Genomic DNA, 18,044 nt, shown 5'->3' on the forward strand with positions numbered 1-18,044 from the left:
CAACTTCGGCTGCATTTCCAGACTCCCAGCCACAAGGAGAGTTGGAAGTTTGGAGTCCACATATTCACTGGTCAGTGCCTACAGCCTTGGAAGGGAAGGGCCATCTCCGTCTGGATGGATGGGTTCTCTGTGTTATGCTGTGACCCCATGTGACAAACACTGAGTTCCAAAGAGGCAAAAAAGACAAATCCTTCTCCTAGGGCACTGCCAGGGTGAAGGGCTGATGGAAAAGCATGTGACTAGGGAGAACACTTCTCAGTCCAGCCTGGCCTCGAGCGCCCTGTGACCTTGGGCAAGTCATTCCACCTTCACGAGCCTGTTTCCTCGTAGCCCAGAGGAGAAGGCAGAGCTTGGGGCTGACGGCGGCCGCTGCAGCTCTGACACGCTGCAGTGCGTTTGTCTTCTTCCTGGATCCTGCAGCTGCCTTCTTGGGATGGAGGCGAAGCTTCCAAACAGCGTAATCGTTTGAAGCATTTTGTCTCTGCTAGATTTGGTCAGGCAGTGGAGCGTGGATGCCAGTCCAGTTGCCCATTTCTCTTCAAGCTTTTGGAAACGATCGCCTTAGGTCAGCTGTTAACAAACTGGGTCAGAGTCGTCATTCCATTCCACAGGCCTTCTAATTCCCCCAGTGAACTGCCAGCCCCCCACATTTTACATAAGGAAAAAATGAGGCCCTGACGGGGTGAGGCCTGACTCCGTACTGGAAAGACAGTGGCCATGTCTGCGTAAGTAGCTTAGACGTGAATGAACCTCCCCAAGCGTGTGGAATCGGTTCAACAAGCTTGACTGTGATCTGGGCTTCGTTCTCAAATCCTAGTGAACAGCTCCTCTTAACACTGGAAAGAGCAACTGTTTTACTTTGTTACAAGTTGGCTCCAAAGGAAAAATACCAAAAAAGAGGTCTTGAGACTTCTCGCTGTTGAGCTTGTGACGTCCAGAAGGACAGGGGCCAGGATAGTCTGCGAGGTGGTCACCACTCCGCAGGGCCCCGGACAGGGTTGGGCCAGGTCTTGGGACCTCAGGAAATTCAGGGGAGCTACTTGCACTTGCCGTCATATCACCATTCAGAGCCTGGGCTTGAGGGGTTGGTTAGGATGACCTTTAAGAAACCTGATTTGGCAACATTATCTGCTATTCATTTTCTCCTGAAAGGTGTGGTCCTCTGTCCTTTTGTTTCCTAGTACTGATTTCTAGCTCTGGCGTGTCCGTCATCCATGTGGGTCTTTAGAAAGTGACTCATACACACACACACACACACACACACACACACGTACTCTCACACACCCATGTGAGCCAGTCTAAGAGACTATCCCAGTGCTAAGCACAATGCCTGGCCTACAGTTACATGCTCAGCGAACATCTGCTGAATAAAGTAACCCCCCAAAATCTAAGTAGAACATGTGCACTGGGGTGTTTGTAAGTCACTGTGCTTGTCAACACCAGAAGATAGCCCTGAATCATGGTGTTTGGACCATTTAATAACGAACAACTCCCCCCCCCCCCACACACACACATAAATGCAATCTCTCAGCTGCCACACCAGGCCCCCACCATCCCGACCTCACTTTGAACTGTCCCACTCCTAGCTCTCTGTCGGAATCATTCCCATTGTTGGGGATGTCTCTCCCACATATTTCTCCTCCTGCTAAAATTCTAGCCATCCTTCAAGGCCTCACTCAACACCACCTCCTCTGTATAGCCTCAGACTGATTCTCTGTGAGTCCAAAATCAGAATTGTTTTCTCTCTCCTCTGCCCTCTCAGCAGACTATGACCAGGATATTATATTTTATTTGGTCCCTATACCAGCCCTTGCAATAATATCATTGTCAGTGCATATCTCTGTCCAGCCCTGCCCTGCCCTGCCCACCCCTTACTAGGTGCCTCTGGGTCCCTCCGAAGGGCCCCAACACAACCTTGCATACAGTGAATGTTTATGGAGGATGCCCAGCTGGGTGGCAAAGGCTCTGATGCTCCCAGGGGCATCGCCTGCATTCAGCAAAGCTGCTGACAGTCTCAGGGCCGACTGGTGGGAAGCAGCTGCACATTTAGGGCCAGCATCAAGGCCCTGGGCTGAGGGGCGGGCCCATCCTTACTTGGCATAGGCTTTCTCCAGCAGGCACGGCCAAAATTCTTGGTTCTTGAGAGGATTCACAAAGAGGTACTTCTTGTCCAGGAGAGGCAGGCGATCATCAACCACCACTTCCACCCACTGGCCACACTGCCAGAACTGGAAGAGAGATGAATGTTCATTAGCACTGGGGCAGGAGGGAGCTCCCGGACCCTCAACCTGAGCTAGATGATAACCACCGCCACCATGTGACCTCCACAACGCAAAATCAAACCCTATCCAGAACAAATCTCAGCCCACGTTGATGGTCGGGATGGGCATGTCATCTCCAATGGCAGATGGAGGAAACGAGTCACAGACCAAGTCAGAAAGGAAAATACAAGCGGAGAGGAAGGAGACTTAGGTTCTAGTTTGACTTTGCTCCTAACTCTGGCCACACTTTGGTAAGTCCTTTGTGAGCTCCAGGCATGAGGCTCTCCAGGTGCAGCTGGGCACAAACTGGCAATAGGGGGAGCAGATGCGGAATGACAAAGGAGAATGGCAGATACAGATGCCGTCATGGTGAAGGAGAGCCCACTGGGGGCTTAAGGCCTGGGGGAGGGGGCAGGGTTTGGGCAGATGGAGAAGAGGCAGGGAAGGCATCCCAGATGGCAGGACAGTGTGTGCGGAGGCCCGGAGGCCGAATGATGAGAGGGGCTCAGGGGGACCGAGCAGTCCCAGCCTCGCTCTGGCCCTGCCATCAGAGCAGCAGAATGAAACCGGCTGGCGCTGCTACCGCTAAGAGCACAAATGAAGCAGATGTTCCTCTTCAAAACAGACTGCTCTAATCTTCAGCATTCAGCTCTAATGGCTCACCCAGGACATGACCAAATGAGGAAAATGCACAACGGAGCCAGCCTTTTGGAGTTTCTTTTCTGGTCTCCCCTCTGCTGGGTGAGCAGCAGGGCTTCCGGCCTCAGGCCTGGGCCTTGATGAAGGCAAGGCTCTGACAGGTGGGCTGGACATAAACCTGGGTGGATGCCACCTACTGTCTGCTCAGCAGTGACAGGAAGCCATTCACCTGGCCTTTGCCACCGCTGGATGTCCCAGATGTTGGACTGTTGCATCCAGCTGAGGACACACATTCAAAGCAGAGATGGAGACCAAGACAGAGGTGTCAGGGGAGACAAAGCAAAGAAGATGTTTTCACAGTCACTAATGAGCCCGTGCATTGCAGCCGGTTCCGGCACCGCACTGTGGATCCGTGTCCCTACTGCAATAAGATGCACTGGCAGGTGAGGTCGAGAGCCAGTGGGGTGTTATTAGAGGGAGATTCTGCAATGCGGCTGAGGCACCAAGGCAAGCTAATCCCAGCTCCTAGAATGGGGTACTGGGAGGATAGCCGATCTGGATTTGGGTTTAATGGGATAGCAAGGGGTAGATGGTATCCAGTCAGTGGAACTGTGCTCGAGTCCTGGTTTTGCCTTCAGTTGTCTGAGCAACAGACATTGGGCAAGACACTTTATTCCCTGGGACTCGGTTTCCTCATCTATCAAATGTGGGTAAGAGTAAGAAATGCCTCCTAGGACTGTGATTGGGATCAGATGAGACTGTGACGGTGATGTCTCAGTTATGAAAAGAAAAACTGTTTTTCAACAGCCTTTCCGTTCAGCACGGAGGATAGTGCCTAGAGCACAGCAGTTCACCCAGAAGAGCGAGTCCTGGCTTGAATGAGCTCCTCTGGGTGGCTGCCCCTTAGAAGTCACCCTTGCCCACCTTCCCACACCAGTAATGTTGACCAAACTTGCTCTCCCTGTGTCAGATATGACCACAGTTCCCCCAGAGGGTGTAAATGGCCTGACTGAGGCTACAGACCTGTATTTCCCAATTCGCCTCTCTGGGTGAGAGCTGGATCTGAATAATGCCCCCCCCCCCCCCAAGAAGCATGCTGGTGGCATTCTGCCAATTCCCAAGTGTCTGAGGAAAACCAGAAGTGCTTGGCAAAGCATACAAGTTACCTGGGCACTGGGCCCTTGCCAAAAAGCAGTGCCCAAGCTCAAAGTGATGAGAAGAGATGTACAGGGGTCAGCACTGCAGCTGTTTCCGGGCAACTGTGGAACTTTCTTCAACACCCAGAAGGGCAGAGCATGTCCTGCCTGGGCCTCAAGTTGTCCTAACCTTCTGTCACTCAACTGACACTTGCAGCCCTTAGGCAGCTCAGACACAGCTGAACCCTGCGTCTTCTAGCTCTTTCCTTGGTGTGATCCTTGGACCAGCAACATTAGCATCCATCACCTGGGCACTTGTTAGAAGATCCAGTGTGCAAATAACTGGACTTCAGGAAGAGAGAACAGGATAGAGGCGGGTGCCCAGAAATAATGGAGCAAAATCTAGCTGAGCAGAGAAAGGAGGCAGGTCTTCAGAATGAAAGGGCTTGCTGAATTCCAGGCAAGATGAATTCTAAAAAGGCATCGTCTGGGCATATTCCAGAGAAATTTCTGAACACCAAGGAGAGAAAGAGCCTCTTATTAACTTGTAGTTTGAAAGACCCAGTTCCATACAAAGTAAGAGCATAGATTAGCATTGGGTTTTTCTTCTGCACACGGGGGCCTATCAGGCAATGGAATAACATTTATAGCCTCTTGAGGAAGGGACTGTGATCCAAGAATCCCCGCCCCAACTGGAATGTCATTCTTAAGAAAGAGCAAACGAAATACACTCATGTAATCTGAGGAAATTATTCAAGAAACTGCCCTACCCAGTGAAGATGAAATGAGAAGAGAAGCCTTCAGATAAGGGGAAAGAAAGGGGAAAGAAGCCGGGGGCAGCGAGTTTTAAGTGTGCTTTGTGTAAGAAACATCAAACAGTGAAAATGAAATTGATAACGGGTGAGCAAAGATATTACAGGGAAATGTAAATAATGGGAGGCGGGAATAGCAAGAGGAATATCAGACAACGAGGAATTCAAGGCCCAAAGCGTGGCAAAGAGGGACATGCTCATAGCCTTTACTTCAGTAACCAGATAACGAGAACTTCTGGGCACCAATGAATAAATATGGCAGGAAGGATGTCAAGCCAGGACGTCTGAAAACGTAAGAGGAGCCCTCCAAACTCTAACTTTGGGGAACTTCACTCACCTCTTTTAGGATTTAACAAATCACACAGACAAAAAATAAGCCAAGATAAAAGAGATGATTGCAGATAATACAATCGGCAAAAGAAGCACTTACAGAAACTGTGGTGGACTTGGCCATGAATAAAACTTTAATAATTTTCCGAAACATAAAGATGTTATGAATTATATTTTTTACCATAATTTAATAAATCTAAAACTCTACAACCAAAAGATGACTCCCTTACAAAACTTAATCAAAACTAAAAATATATTATCTTAAAATTAATAAAAGTAAGATATTGTATATCGAAACCTATAGATAAAAATAAGATCTCAGAGGAAATTTTATAGTCTTAAAGTTTTTATGATTTAAAAAAGACTAATATTAAGTGTGAAGATTCAGAAAATTAAAAATAAAACCACAACACAATAAAATTAACCAAGAGAAAGTAAATGGGAATTAATGAAAATATAATGAAAAGTAATAATATAGAAAACAAAGGCCCAAGAGAAAAAAAATAGAAAAAATAATGAAAATTAAAAGTTAATTTCTTCAAAAACCAATGCAGTAGATTGGCGGAATTAAGAAGGGGGTAAAAAAGGAAAAGTTAAAATATAGCAGTGGGATTGATAAAGTTGATTTAACCACCGATTAGAAAAAATTAAATACATTTTCAGAAAATCATGTAAGCAACTCTTTGGCAATATACTTGGAACTATAGAAGGAACAGTTGGTTTTTCTGGCAAAAACATGAATTTCAAGAATTAACTCCAGGAGAAATAAGAGACCCAAGCAGATCAATTGTTACTGAACACATTGTAAGAGTTCAAGAAATCGCATTTAAATAGGAAGCAGATCCAGATGATTCAACTATTATATGTTTCACTTTCAAAGAAAGATAACCAATGATTAACACCATTATTCAAATTATTTCAGATTAAAGTATGTAAAGCTCAATAGGTTCACTTTAAAAAGTCAGCATAACTTGAACATAATAAAAAAAGACCACTAGACTCCAATTGTATAGAATTATTAGAATAATTAGAATCACATTTTTAGCAAATTAAATCCAACAATGTATTTAAAAGATGGAGTACCAGGGAAATATATCACTAAAATCCAGAGAAGGCAGGGTTTCCCTCCTGTCACCCTTATTCAAAATTGTGAGGCTCTAACTAATGAGACAAGGTGGAAGAGCAAATAAGTTCTATAAATATTAAGACACAAAATCATTTTTATTTGCAGATAATATTAGGTAACTAAAAAATCCAGACTCTACTAAAGAAAATAATTAGAACAAATAAAAGAATGTGGTAAGGTGGCTGGATAGGATTTAATACATAATAAAGAGTGGCTTTTCTCTTTTCAGCAACATTTAGTTAGAAATGAGGGAGAAAATCTCATTCACATGAGCTACAAAACTGTAAAATATTTGAGGCTACATTTACCAAGAAGGGTATAACACCAATATGAAAACATAACCATAACATTTTATTGAAGGGCATAAAACTAGCTCCGAATAAATGGAAAGATAGACCACGTTTCTGGAAAGAATCATTAACATAATAAAAGTGCAATTTTTCCAAATTAATACATAAATTTAATGCTGCTCCATTCTGCCACAATGGCTTTTCTTTTTAATTAGACACGATGATTTTAAAATTCTCATTGAAGAATAAATGTGCAAGAATTACCAAGATATTTCTGAGAAAAGAACAATGAATAAGGAAGGAGAAATCATCCTACCAGATGTTACAACTTACTCTAAAGCTACTGTAATCAAAATAACCAGATGCGGCACAGGGATAGACATAGACATAAGCTCTCTGATGTACAAGGTTCTTGATCCAAGACTCTTTTTTTCTTTTGCTGATTGTTTCTGCCATTTAAAAAAAAATTTACATGAGGGCTCATTCCCCCCTCTCAGGAGCCCACCTGTCTTTTCCCTTCCTCTTCTTGCCCCACAAGCACGCATCTCCTAAGCTCTAAGGGACCCCAGGAGACTCGCAACCAGGGGAGCACTGGGCAGTGGCAGCTCACCCCAGGCTAAACCCCTGACCCTGTCTCCAAGGCCCCCTTTCCTCTGACTTCCCAGTGAGCCAAAGCAGCCCCTCTAGGCCCTCTCCTATTGCTTCTTCTATCCTAAGCCCTTCCTTGTTTCACTGTCTCCAGCTTTAATAAACATGCTCTCAAAATCAACTAAGTAAATAAATAATAAAAAAATAAAATTAATTTACATGAGAACATTTTAACCCTAGTCTTTCCCATGTGTTGTCAGATCATGAGCTCACATTCTTTTTTGGAGCTGCACAGTGTTACCAACACATAAGTGCTTCTTCCACATCTCAGGTGGCCAGACCAAGAGAATATTCAAGACAGTCACCTCCCTGTGCTCAGAGAAAACCACGTGGGAGCATCCCAGCAGCACACATACCAAGAAACGGAAAATCCCTGCATACTGGTGGGAAAAGCTTTGGTTGATCAGGATCTTCTGCAGCTGCTGTGGGTTCTGTGTCAAGGAGCCCAGCGCTGCCAGGAACCAGCAATCTCCTGTGAGGGTACACAAGGTGACTGTGAGAGGACCACTGGACACACCTGGAAGCCCCACTCTATGCATTTGGCAGGAGTTTGTTACCAGAGTTCACATACATCCTTCTGAATAATGCATTTTTTTTTTTTCCATCTGAGAGAGAATTGGAAGGAGGATTCAGTGGGGCCAGTTCTAAGATAGAGGAGGGGCTGGTGGTGACGGTGGGGGGTGATGATGGTGATGGTGATGTTGGGGGTGATTGATGTGGTGGTGATGGTGGGGTGATTGATATGGTGGTATTGGTGGGGGTGAGTGATGTGGTGGTGATGGTGGGGGTTGATGGTGGTGGTGGGTGTTGGGGGTGGGTGATGTGGTGGTGCTGGTGGGGGTTGATGGTGGTGGTGGTGATGTTGGGGGTGAGTGATGTGGTGGTGCTGGTGGGGGTTGATGGTGGTGGTGGTGATGTTGGGGGTGAGTGATGTGGTGGTGCTGGTGGGGGTTGATGGTGGTGGTGGTGATGTTGGGGGTGGGTGATGTGGTGGTGCTGGTGGGGGTTGATGGTGGTGGTGGTGATGTTGGGGGTGAGTGATGTGGTGGTGCTGGTGGGGGTTGGTGATGGTGGAGGTGACGGTGGGGGTGAGTGATGTGGTGGTAGTGGTGGTGGTGATGGTGGGGGTTGATGATGGTGGTGGTGATGGCAGGAGTGATGGTAGAGGTGATGGTGGTGATGGTGGTTTGAGGGAGGTCAGGAGAGCCCCAGCCAGGCTTTGGCAGTGCTGGTGGGCCAACTTGTCTTCTGATTCTCATTTTGCCAAAGGTGCCCAGAGCTCAAGTTACAGCATCTTTTGTTGTCAGCATTGGTGACAATGGTGCCCTGTACAACTTCAGAAAACAGATTTGTGTTTTTCTTTGCTAATACTTGCTCAGCCCCCACCTGTGTCAGGATCCCTCTAGCCCACACAGGTGTTCTCTCCTCTTCCCCCTTGAGGGACAGATGGCCTTGAGTTCCTCTTTGGATGCCATGAGAGCCCTTTGAGCATGAGCATCATCCCTTTCTCCTGAGTCTTCTCTCCTTTATCTTCAACACAATCAGTCATCTGAATGCCACTTCGTGTCAGGCACTGTGATGGGTGCAGAAGCCACAAAGATGCCCTCTGAGAGGTCCCGTCTTCAGTTAGGAGAAGCTCTAACAGGAGGACTATTGGCCACAGAGGGCTGTCCTCTCCCCAACACTGAGAACAATCCATGCAGGCTTCTATCAACTTGGCCCAAGACACTGTGATTCCATCAGGTGAAGTCCAAGTGCAGGCATAACTTATAAGCTGACATTTTAAGGATATAGAGTTTGTTCTCAGAAGAGTTGCTGCCCAATTTTGCTGTCTCCCAACTCCCTGTCCACTGTCCCCTCCCAGCCAGTTCCGCCCCCCCACTCCTGGGCTTCTGGAGGTTCCTCTTGATCATTCCTGATACCGCCCAGGGGCCTCCTTCAAGGCAAGCCCTCCTCTCCCCTGTCCACACTGCTCAGCTCTTAGCAACAACTCTGCCCCATGGCTGTCTGATAGGTGGGAGGGAGTCAAACAGTCCTGGATTCAAACCCAACTCTGTCACTTACCGCTATGTGACATGAAGAAAATTATTATACCTCTTGGACCCTTTGTTTCCACATATACCTATAGAGTGGGGATGTTACAAGTCGTAAAGGAAACAGCACATGCACAGTATCCAGCACAGCCGTTGCAGAAACTCAGTGAACACTTGCTTCCCCTTTCTTGGTCTCTTTCCTTCCATCTTCCTCTCCACTCAGTGTTCACTCTACACCCTGTGTCCATTGTCTCCCTCTCTTCGATAATGCCTCACCCCAAATGGCCCTGCACAATCATTGCCAACACGCAGGCTGCAGAACTGGACGTGGGCAGTCCATGGAACTGTCCACAGTTGCACTGAGGGGGCTAGACTTGCCCTCTCAGCAGCGAGGGCAGAGGCCTGAGGCTCCAGATGGGCACCACCCTCCATCCCTCCCTATCTGGAGGATGACTTTGAGCAGTCTGTCCTGATCCAAGGCCGGAAGAGAAGATGCTGAGTTCTTACCTGTATCTCCTTGTTGGATGTCAAATCTGCTCGCACCTTCCAGGATGAAGTGAGGCTCTGATCTACCCATTAATAAATCCTTAGGAAAGAGGGAGAAAAGCCATGAGCATCTTTCATTCCTCTATGTCCCAGAGTGGTACCCAAGCCATCACTCTCGTTGTCCTTGAGAAGTAGAGGTTAATTCTTAAATAGTGCCTAAAAGTTCCTCTCATTCTTCAGGTTTTATTGCTCTCAGGAAGGAGGATGTCATGGGGCATATGTGTAACTGACGAGACAAGCAATAAATACGCAAGCACACTGCATGAAGACAGGACATAAATAAGGTCTCGGGATCCTTCTACCAGATACCCGGCCATCCCGGTTCTAACAAGCAGCGTTTTATTAAGAGGTTATAAACAAGAAAAAAAAAATTGGATACATTTACTAGAGGCAACTTTTATAAACATAATAAAGCTGTCCTTGTGGAATGTCCTCTTGGAAGTCAGCATAGGCCTTCTGGGCTCCAGGTTCAAGTGCAGCCAGGTGCTGTGCAGGATGCAGGACGTGCATTGCTCAGATCTTTGTCGGCTCCCTGGCTAACTCACAGACTGGTTCTGGAGGACCCCAGGCCCCTCATCTTGGGTGCTGTTACTCAGTGCCCAGTTCTCCACCTCCAACACTCACAGCGCCTGCTGGCTGCGCAAAGGGGTTGCTGGAAGATTCGGCCATGCTGCAATGTCTGGGAGAATTTGGGGAGCTCGCAGCAGACATGAAGTGGTGAGGGTTCCTGAAGGGGCTCCCCAGGCCCTTTGGGGAAACACTGGGCCAAAGGTCTGGCTCCTGCTCCAGCCCCAGCCGCCTCTAGGTTTGCCCCCTGCTAGCAGCCTGTGGGATTTTGCTCAGCATATTCTCCGTGCAGCTCTGCCTGGATTTCCATTGCATACGTTTGCAGAATTTGGTAATTGTGCCTGTATCATTTCTTTTCACATTGACAAATAAGTCCCTGGAGAGCAGGGCTGCAAAGTGGAAATAGATTCATTTGTTCAACAGCCATGAGTGTACAGAGTCCGTGCCGTGAGACCTGCCGGCCCTTTGTAAACTATCAGCTTCCTGGTGGAGCTGCCAAGGGGCAAGCAAAGGTGTGCATGTTTGTCTGCAAACACTGAGACCCAGCTAGCCGTGAGGGGCAGTTACTCACTGCACCTCCTTCCCCCAGCCTGCCCACAAACAACTGGCTTCTCAGATGGCAGAGAGGTGCACTAGGCCCAGGCCCCAGGGTGGAGACGCCAAGCCCAAACCTCTGCTGTCCCCATGGCTGGGCACGACTTGGGGGTCTTTCCTGACACAAGCAAGTAAGGCAGAAGTCTCTGCAGAGCCATGAAGGCAGCAACTCTTCCAGTTTCAACGGGGCGCTTCAAGGACTTTAAATGTCCCCTCCCCTTCTACTGGGAAAGGAAGTAAAGGTCCCAGTGGAGGCCTGCTGTCAGTGAGCAGATGCTAGACCCTCCATTCATGGGAACCGAGAAAGAGGCTGGAGGCCATGCAGTTATTGGACCAGGAACTAAGTCAAGGTTGCTCAGCTTTCTCGACCCACCCCCAGGGCAGCTCTTTTTCACTGTTTTTTCCTGATTCCCCCCAGTAATGGGCAGAGGAGAGATGTGTGTGTGTGCTTGAGAGTCGGGTCAGGCAGACCTGGTGTGGAATCCTGCTCTGCATTGCTCCCTGGGTGACCCCGAGCGACTTCCTTTCCTTTGCAGAGCCTCAGTTTCCTCGTGTGTAAAATGGGAGACTCCAATGATAAAGTGATCGAGGCACTGGCTGCTGTTATCAAACCCTTGCTGAGGGCTAGGTGCTTTATTCCCGGACTGCCTCCCAGCAGCCCTGCAAAGCAAGAGCCCTTCCATTTTACAAATGAGGAAGGAAGTAAAATATTTAGCACAGCGCCCGGCAGAGTATATGTTCAATAAATATTGATTCCCTCCTTCTGCAGTATTTGCAAAATTAAAAAAGTCATATTCATAGACAAACCCAGAACCTCAAGTCCATTCATTATTAAACAACATAGAATAAAAACATGAATTAAGTAGTCGATTCACAGATGTTAGAAAAAAAAAGACAAAAAGAGCCTGGCAAATATAGGAGGAAAGAAGTGATAAAAGAGCACAATTAGTGAATTATAAAACAGAAAAATCAATAGAGCAAGTAAATTGTTCTGTTTGGAGAGAAGGCTTGCACAGACCCAACCTTTGGCAAATGTGGTAGAGAAATCCAAAAAAAAGTAGTAAAAATGGGGCTTTAGCAATATATAAGCATGATGTAAGATTCTATACTAATCCATTTAGAAGTACTAATGATTTTCTGATGAAAATTAATATTGCCCCAAACCATTCAAGTTAGTACCTAACCTGAAAAGATCGATAACCTTGGAACACCTCCCTAACATCTCTGTAAAGGCCGAGTGGAAGGCCTGAGAACCAGGGGAGCAGATGGGGTAATTCACCACGATTTGCCTGCTGGGTTGTCTCAAGCTTTCAGGGAATAGACAATTCCAGTGTCGCTTATAGCTTCAGTGTTAAAAAAAAAAAAAAAAGGGAGGAGAATTCTGCCACCATTTATTCTAAGAAGCCAGCATAGCCTGGAGGCCTAACCGGAGAGAGAAAACACAGAAGCACACACATACTAGACTGATCTCACATATGAAAACACATGGAACAAAATCCCCAGCCAATGAATCTGCAATAAATGGCAGGACTAACCCACTATCAAATAGGGTTTTCCATAGACATTCAGGACTCCTGGGTGGTTTCATATCAGGATATCTCATAATGTAAAATAATATTTACATGGGCAAGACAGGAGACCATTTATACCGTCCCATGAAGGCATCTGATAAATGCACAACTTCCTCTGATTTACCCAAGTAATAAAAATTGAAATTAAAAAACCAAATGTTAGCTAATTAGGTGAATCTGTGCAAGTGTCTGCAGGTGATGTCAGCATGTGAGCTGGTGGACTCAGTAAAGCAACTGCCCTCCCCAGTGTGGATGAGCCTCGTCCAGTTCATAGAAAACAGAACAAAAGGGAAGGGAAGGGAGAGTTTGCCCTTCTCTGGCTGACAGCTGCGTGGGACATGCATGCTCTCCTGTCCCCAGATTGGGAATGACACTGTCTGCTCCCCTGGTTCTCGGGCCTTCCTTCTCAGACTAAGCTACACCACTGGCTTGGCTGGGTCTCCAGCTTGCAGATGGCAGATGTGGGACTTCTTAGCCTCCATAATCATGTGAGCTGATTCGTCATAGTAAATCTCTCCACAGGATGTATCGATCTATTTCCCATTAGTTATATGCCATAGGACACATATACCTCCTATTGGTTCTCTTTCTCTGGAGAACCCTGACTAATACAGAAGCCATCATCAATAATCAAACTAAATATTCTTAGGAACTTAGTTCTGAGCTGTGGAGCTCTGTCTCAATGCAAAGTTCAGGTCAATCTCTGTTATATTAGGTATGACAGAAACTCATGTAAAGCAAGAGCCCCTGGAATCTTAGAAAATACCCTCTCTGGAGTGGCACCAAAGCCAGCACCCTCTGGCATCATTTCTGGAGCACTCTCTTCCAATATGACATCATTTGGTCTATTTTCAACAGCGATCCCTGCCTTCTTTTCCAAGGCTGCTCCTGCAAGAGGGAACGCCAGGTTTGGCACATTGACATTAGAAACAGGCCCTTTCCGCGGGTGGCCAGGGTTCAGGCTGGGCCAGGTGGCAGCGTGACTCCCTCTTCTATTTTTGCTACAGAGATTGGCTTTATTGGCATCAAAGTTCTTTGGCTCAACGGCAACTGGCTGTTGGCACGTTCACTTTCTGTCGCCTTCTGTTACTTGTTGCTTTTACAACCTACACTCATAGCTCCACTTTGTTAACCCTTTCGTTTTGGGAAGAATTCAGTTTGGTTCCAAGGTGAATCATTTCTAGTGAAGGATCCTTTTAGACACTCTGCTCTGGCTCCTGGGAAGAAGAAAGCTGTTGCCTGGGCAGGCGATGCTGCGTTCTGGGATGGCTCGGGCCAGAATCCACAGTGGGGCTGGGTGCTGAGCTCCAAGCACCCATCAGACAATATGGTTTGGGCCCATAGCCCATTCTTCAGTTAAGAAGTGAAATGTTTTTCAGTAAAGAATGGGGACAAGGGTGAAATTTTAATCCGTCATTCTGACATACATTGGTGACTCTGCTGTGCTCTCCAATAAGGTATATTAAATTAAATTAATTTAAATGGAAGAAAAGGAAAACTTCAGAACCTCGGTCACACAACCCACATTCCAAGTGCTCAGGAGCCACATGTGACTAGTGGCTGCTGTACTGCCATGGCAATGAAATGAAATGTTATATGTAAAGTGCTTAGATTAACACCTAGCAGTTGTACACACTTGAGAAATGGGATTTATTATTATAATCCATGAAATAAAAAGAACAAAGGAGACAAAGTAAAAGAAGACACATGGAAAGCTCTAGAAAGTACTATACAAATCTAAGTACTGCCAGTTGCGATAAGGGACATAAAGACCTATGGCATATTCACATATACATTTTAAAAGAGGTGCTGGAATTAAAAACGAGCCCCTCTAAGAGGAGGAATAGTACTGGACTGCATTTGGCCCCTAGTACCTCTATTTCAGGTTCCTGTCATGATTCTGTGTAAGCCATTTCACTCTTGTTTGCCTAAGTTTCTCCTTGAACCCAAAAGACACCACAAGTTGAGATGCTGCTGGAATTAATATGATGAGAAACTCTCAATCTCTTCTAAATAGATGTTATAAATTCTTAAACACTATAAATATGGTCTCACATCTATTGCCTAGCACCTTATGAAAAAAGAAAAAACACTTTCAAAAATAATCTCAGTCTGTGAAAATAACCAATGGCAAAAACATTTAACCCTTCCAAACTTCAGACAGAGTTCTCTGTTCAGTTGTCCTTAGGAGGCAGAAGAGAGTCACTGTTGGGCACTTGTCACCTCTGATTGGGAAGGTGGATCCTAGAAAGCTGGAGCACCCTGTCTTTCCTTTTTTTAAATGTTTCTATTGATTTCAGAGAGAAGAAGGGAGAGGGAGAGAGAGAGAGAAACATCAGTGATGAGAGAAAGTCATTGATCGGCTGCCTCTTGTACTGCGCCCTACTGGGGATTGAGCCTGCAACCCGGGCATGTGCCCTAACCAGGAATTGAACCGCGATCTGGTTCACAGGTTCCCCTGTCTTTCTTAAAGCAGCACCCAAGCCCCACCTGATCCCCACGAACCTTCTCCTTCCCCAAGGCTTCAAGTCTGTCCTGAGTTAGGGCAAGAGCTGGCAACTTCAGCATTCTGTGTCTTGTTCTGTGTCACCAGAAAATGCCTTTTCTGTATGACCTAACCTGACTTTACTGAAAGAGTTCAGTAAAGTGCTTGCATTTAGTAAGTACTCAGTTATTCTTGCTGATATTATAATCGTTAGCTTACTAGACATTCTATTATTTTCTCTTGTTTCAGGTTCCACCGGCTGCTTTTGGAAGCATGAACAGGAGATCTGAGCATCAGGGCACTCAAAGGGGTCCTTACCTGGGTCTTTCTCATCCACAGTAGCCCTGATGAGATAATGAAAATGTTAAGTGGGCTGAGAAATGTCCTCTGGAGCTTCATGCCCTGAAACTGAGATGGTTCTAGAAAAACCAACAGGGCTCCCCTTGCTGCAAGTTGGAGTTAGTGACCATGTGCTAGGGTAAGGGACTCAGAAGAGTGGGAATGTTGCCCTGAAATATCTTCCTAATTTTACAGTTGATGTCTGAGAGTCTTTTGTAGGTGATCAGGCCTTTGCAAGATTGGAAATACAAATAAAAGTGAGAGAAGGAAGTCAATTATTTAAATTCATCCTATTGTATAAGTGACTGACATGGTATCTTCCCTTTGAGTCAATTCTAACAGAAAAAAAGGGAAAGAAGATAAAGACAGTGGTACCCAAACAGAATAAAGTGTGGTGACAGACAGGCTCACTTATGGAGACAGAAGAGACCCCAGCGACCAACTACCACACCCTTCATACCTGTCTTCTCATGTCACCTAGTGACGTGTTCAGTGCTAGAGCTGGGCTAGACCTCATGGCTCCTGGTTCCTGATACAGAGTCTTTCCATCCCACTGAGGATGCAACACTGTGGCTCAGGGTCCGCATGAATTTCACTCTCCTTCCAGTTTGGTTTGGGTCCCCAGCCCCTGGCAAACCAGGTCTCAGGCCGGCCCACCCTCCTTTCAGTGTGTGGGGGGGGCCACTGCAGGAGGCTCAGAGGGCCCAGGAGCTGGGTTTGTGCCTGAGGGACTCACTCACCTTTGGGCGCTTCCATTGCAGGCTGGAGAAGCGTCTTCCCTGGAGCAGCTGTGGGCCTATGGAAGAAATCTCGGCGGGGAATATCTCATCCTCAAACAGGAGGCCTCGGCTTAGACAATAATCCCGCAAGGAGTTGAAGTCCTGGTCCTTGAACCTGATGACTTGGGTCTTGGCTAGAGCCTCCTGATTGTGTGCCATGACTCTCCTTGGAAGACCTCCAATGTCTTTTCCTTCTGGGGAGAAAAAAAGATATTTTTAGGGATGAAGTGGGTCAAGTCCTTCACATCATTGGATATGAGCCCTGAAGGGGTACTTGGATGTCCACCCCCCACCCACTTACAAGTGAGGGGACTGAGACTTAGATCAGTGCTGTCCTTGGTGACACAGCCAGTTAGTACGTGAGCCCAGACTTGAACCCAGTCATTCTTCCTCTTGGTTCAGTCTTCAATCCGCTGTACCAAACAGCCTCTCAGTGTGCTCTATGTGCACCAGAGACTATGGGGTATTTGCACATTAATGAATATTTATTGAGTCCTGACCTTGTGCCAAGCGTTTCTCTGAATGCTGGCAATCCAAAGAAAATACAACATGATCTTCACCCTCCAGGCCCTCAAATCAAGTGGGGAAGACAGATTAGACATTTCAACAACAACATTCAACATTCTATCATTCAGCAGAAACTGTCTAATTAAAAATGTGTACAAAGCCCTGTCGACAGGGAGGAGCTATGAACTGGCAAGGAGAGTCTGGGAGGACTCTCCCACAGGCAGCGACCTTTGCATTGCGCCTTGAAGGAAGAAGAATTTGCCAGGTAGAGAAATGGTAGGCATTAAAACCAAGTCCCTCTAGATGCCCTGAGTAGCAAGTGCAAGGAGGCTCAGGAGTTGGATTGTAAAGGTCACGGGTGTTAGAGGAAATTGGAGGGGCCGGAGGGTCACTGGGGTGGGGGCTGGGGATAGGGAGTGTTGGCAGAGATGGCCAGGAAGGTAGGTGGGTATTAGTGCATGTAGACTCAGGGAAAGCTCCTGGCCTGAAAATCAACATCTCTAAGCAGAGAGCAGGGAAAGACCTAAGAAAGAGGCTGGTCACTCCAGTCTCACAATTAATTGAGTTTCTTAAGGGAAATTTACATGAGGCATGTCTTGGGTGGCTGCGAGACAAAATGCACCCCTGTGCCAACTGGCAGGCTCCAAAGAATCATATAGGGCAAAGGGGGGACAGTCAGGTACTAGTATGGGTTTGCTACCAGGTACAGGAAACTACATGCTTGACCAGGTCAGGACAACAAGCTGTTCCAGGAGCCAGCTCATAGCAGGAAGCAGCGGAGCGGTGCTGATTTATATCAGAATGAACATAATCACGGCCAGATAGTGTCTAAGGGAGGTCTGTGGAAAGCAACCTCCCTTATGGCCCGGATTCGGCTTGAGGGACGGACAGTGGTCACGTCATGGAGCAGTAGTCTCCCCCCCGCCACAGCTGGAAAGCTGGACTGAGACACGCTTTCTACCTCGTGAGCACGGTGGGGCCATGAAGCGGTGGGCTGCGATCAGGTCTGCATATAGAATTGTGGAGCAAGCTGGAGGCCACATGGGGGGCTGGGGAGGGACTGGAAGCTGCTGCATTGGTCCGTGGGGGAGAGAGTGTTCGAGCGCTAATAGGGAAAATGGTGGAGAAACAGGTTCCAGAGTCATTTTATAGGTAGAACCAAAGGATTCGATGATGAATTGAATAGGGGAGGGAAAGGAAAAGGCAGTGTGGTGAACATTCCAATGGGTTTTGTTTTTTTTTAAATATGTTTTTATTGATTTATTTTTTTTAGAGAGAGAGGAAAGGAGAGAGACAGAGATAGAAGCATCTATTGGCTGCCTCCTGCACGCCCTCGCTGGGGATGAGTCCACAACCCGGGCATGGGCCCTGACTGGGAATC

At 46.9% G+C, this 18,044-nt stretch overlaps 1 protein-coding gene across 1 annotated transcript in view; it reads right to left on the reverse strand.

Moving 5' to 3' along the window:
• The window catches only part of CAPN13 (calpain 13), a gene marked incomplete at its 3' end in the record, with an annotated part of 44,410 nt that extends 28,065 nt beyond the window's left edge, over nucleotides 1–16,345 (reverse strand). Inside the window, exons 1-4 of the mRNA XM_081156413.1 lie at nucleotides 16,118–16,345; nucleotides 9,783–9,861; nucleotides 7,599–7,714; nucleotides 2,095–2,228 (exon numbers count right to left, since the gene is read on the reverse strand). Coding sequence (XP_081012539.1) covers nucleotides 2,095–2,228; nucleotides 7,599–7,714; nucleotides 9,783–9,861; nucleotides 16,118–16,315 — 527 coding nt within the window. The 5' untranslated portion in view covers nucleotides 16,316–16,345. The remainder of the gene's footprint in view (nucleotides 1–2,094; nucleotides 2,229–7,598; nucleotides 7,715–9,782; nucleotides 9,862–16,117) is intronic.
• Nucleotides 16,346–18,044: the final 1,699 nt, after the last annotated feature.

Source organism: Miniopterus schreibersii (assembly GCF_964146895.1).
Source record: "Miniopterus schreibersii genome assembly, chromosome: 13".
Classification (NCBI taxonomy): Eukaryota; Metazoa; Chordata; class Mammalia; order Chiroptera; family Miniopteridae; genus Miniopterus; species Miniopterus schreibersii.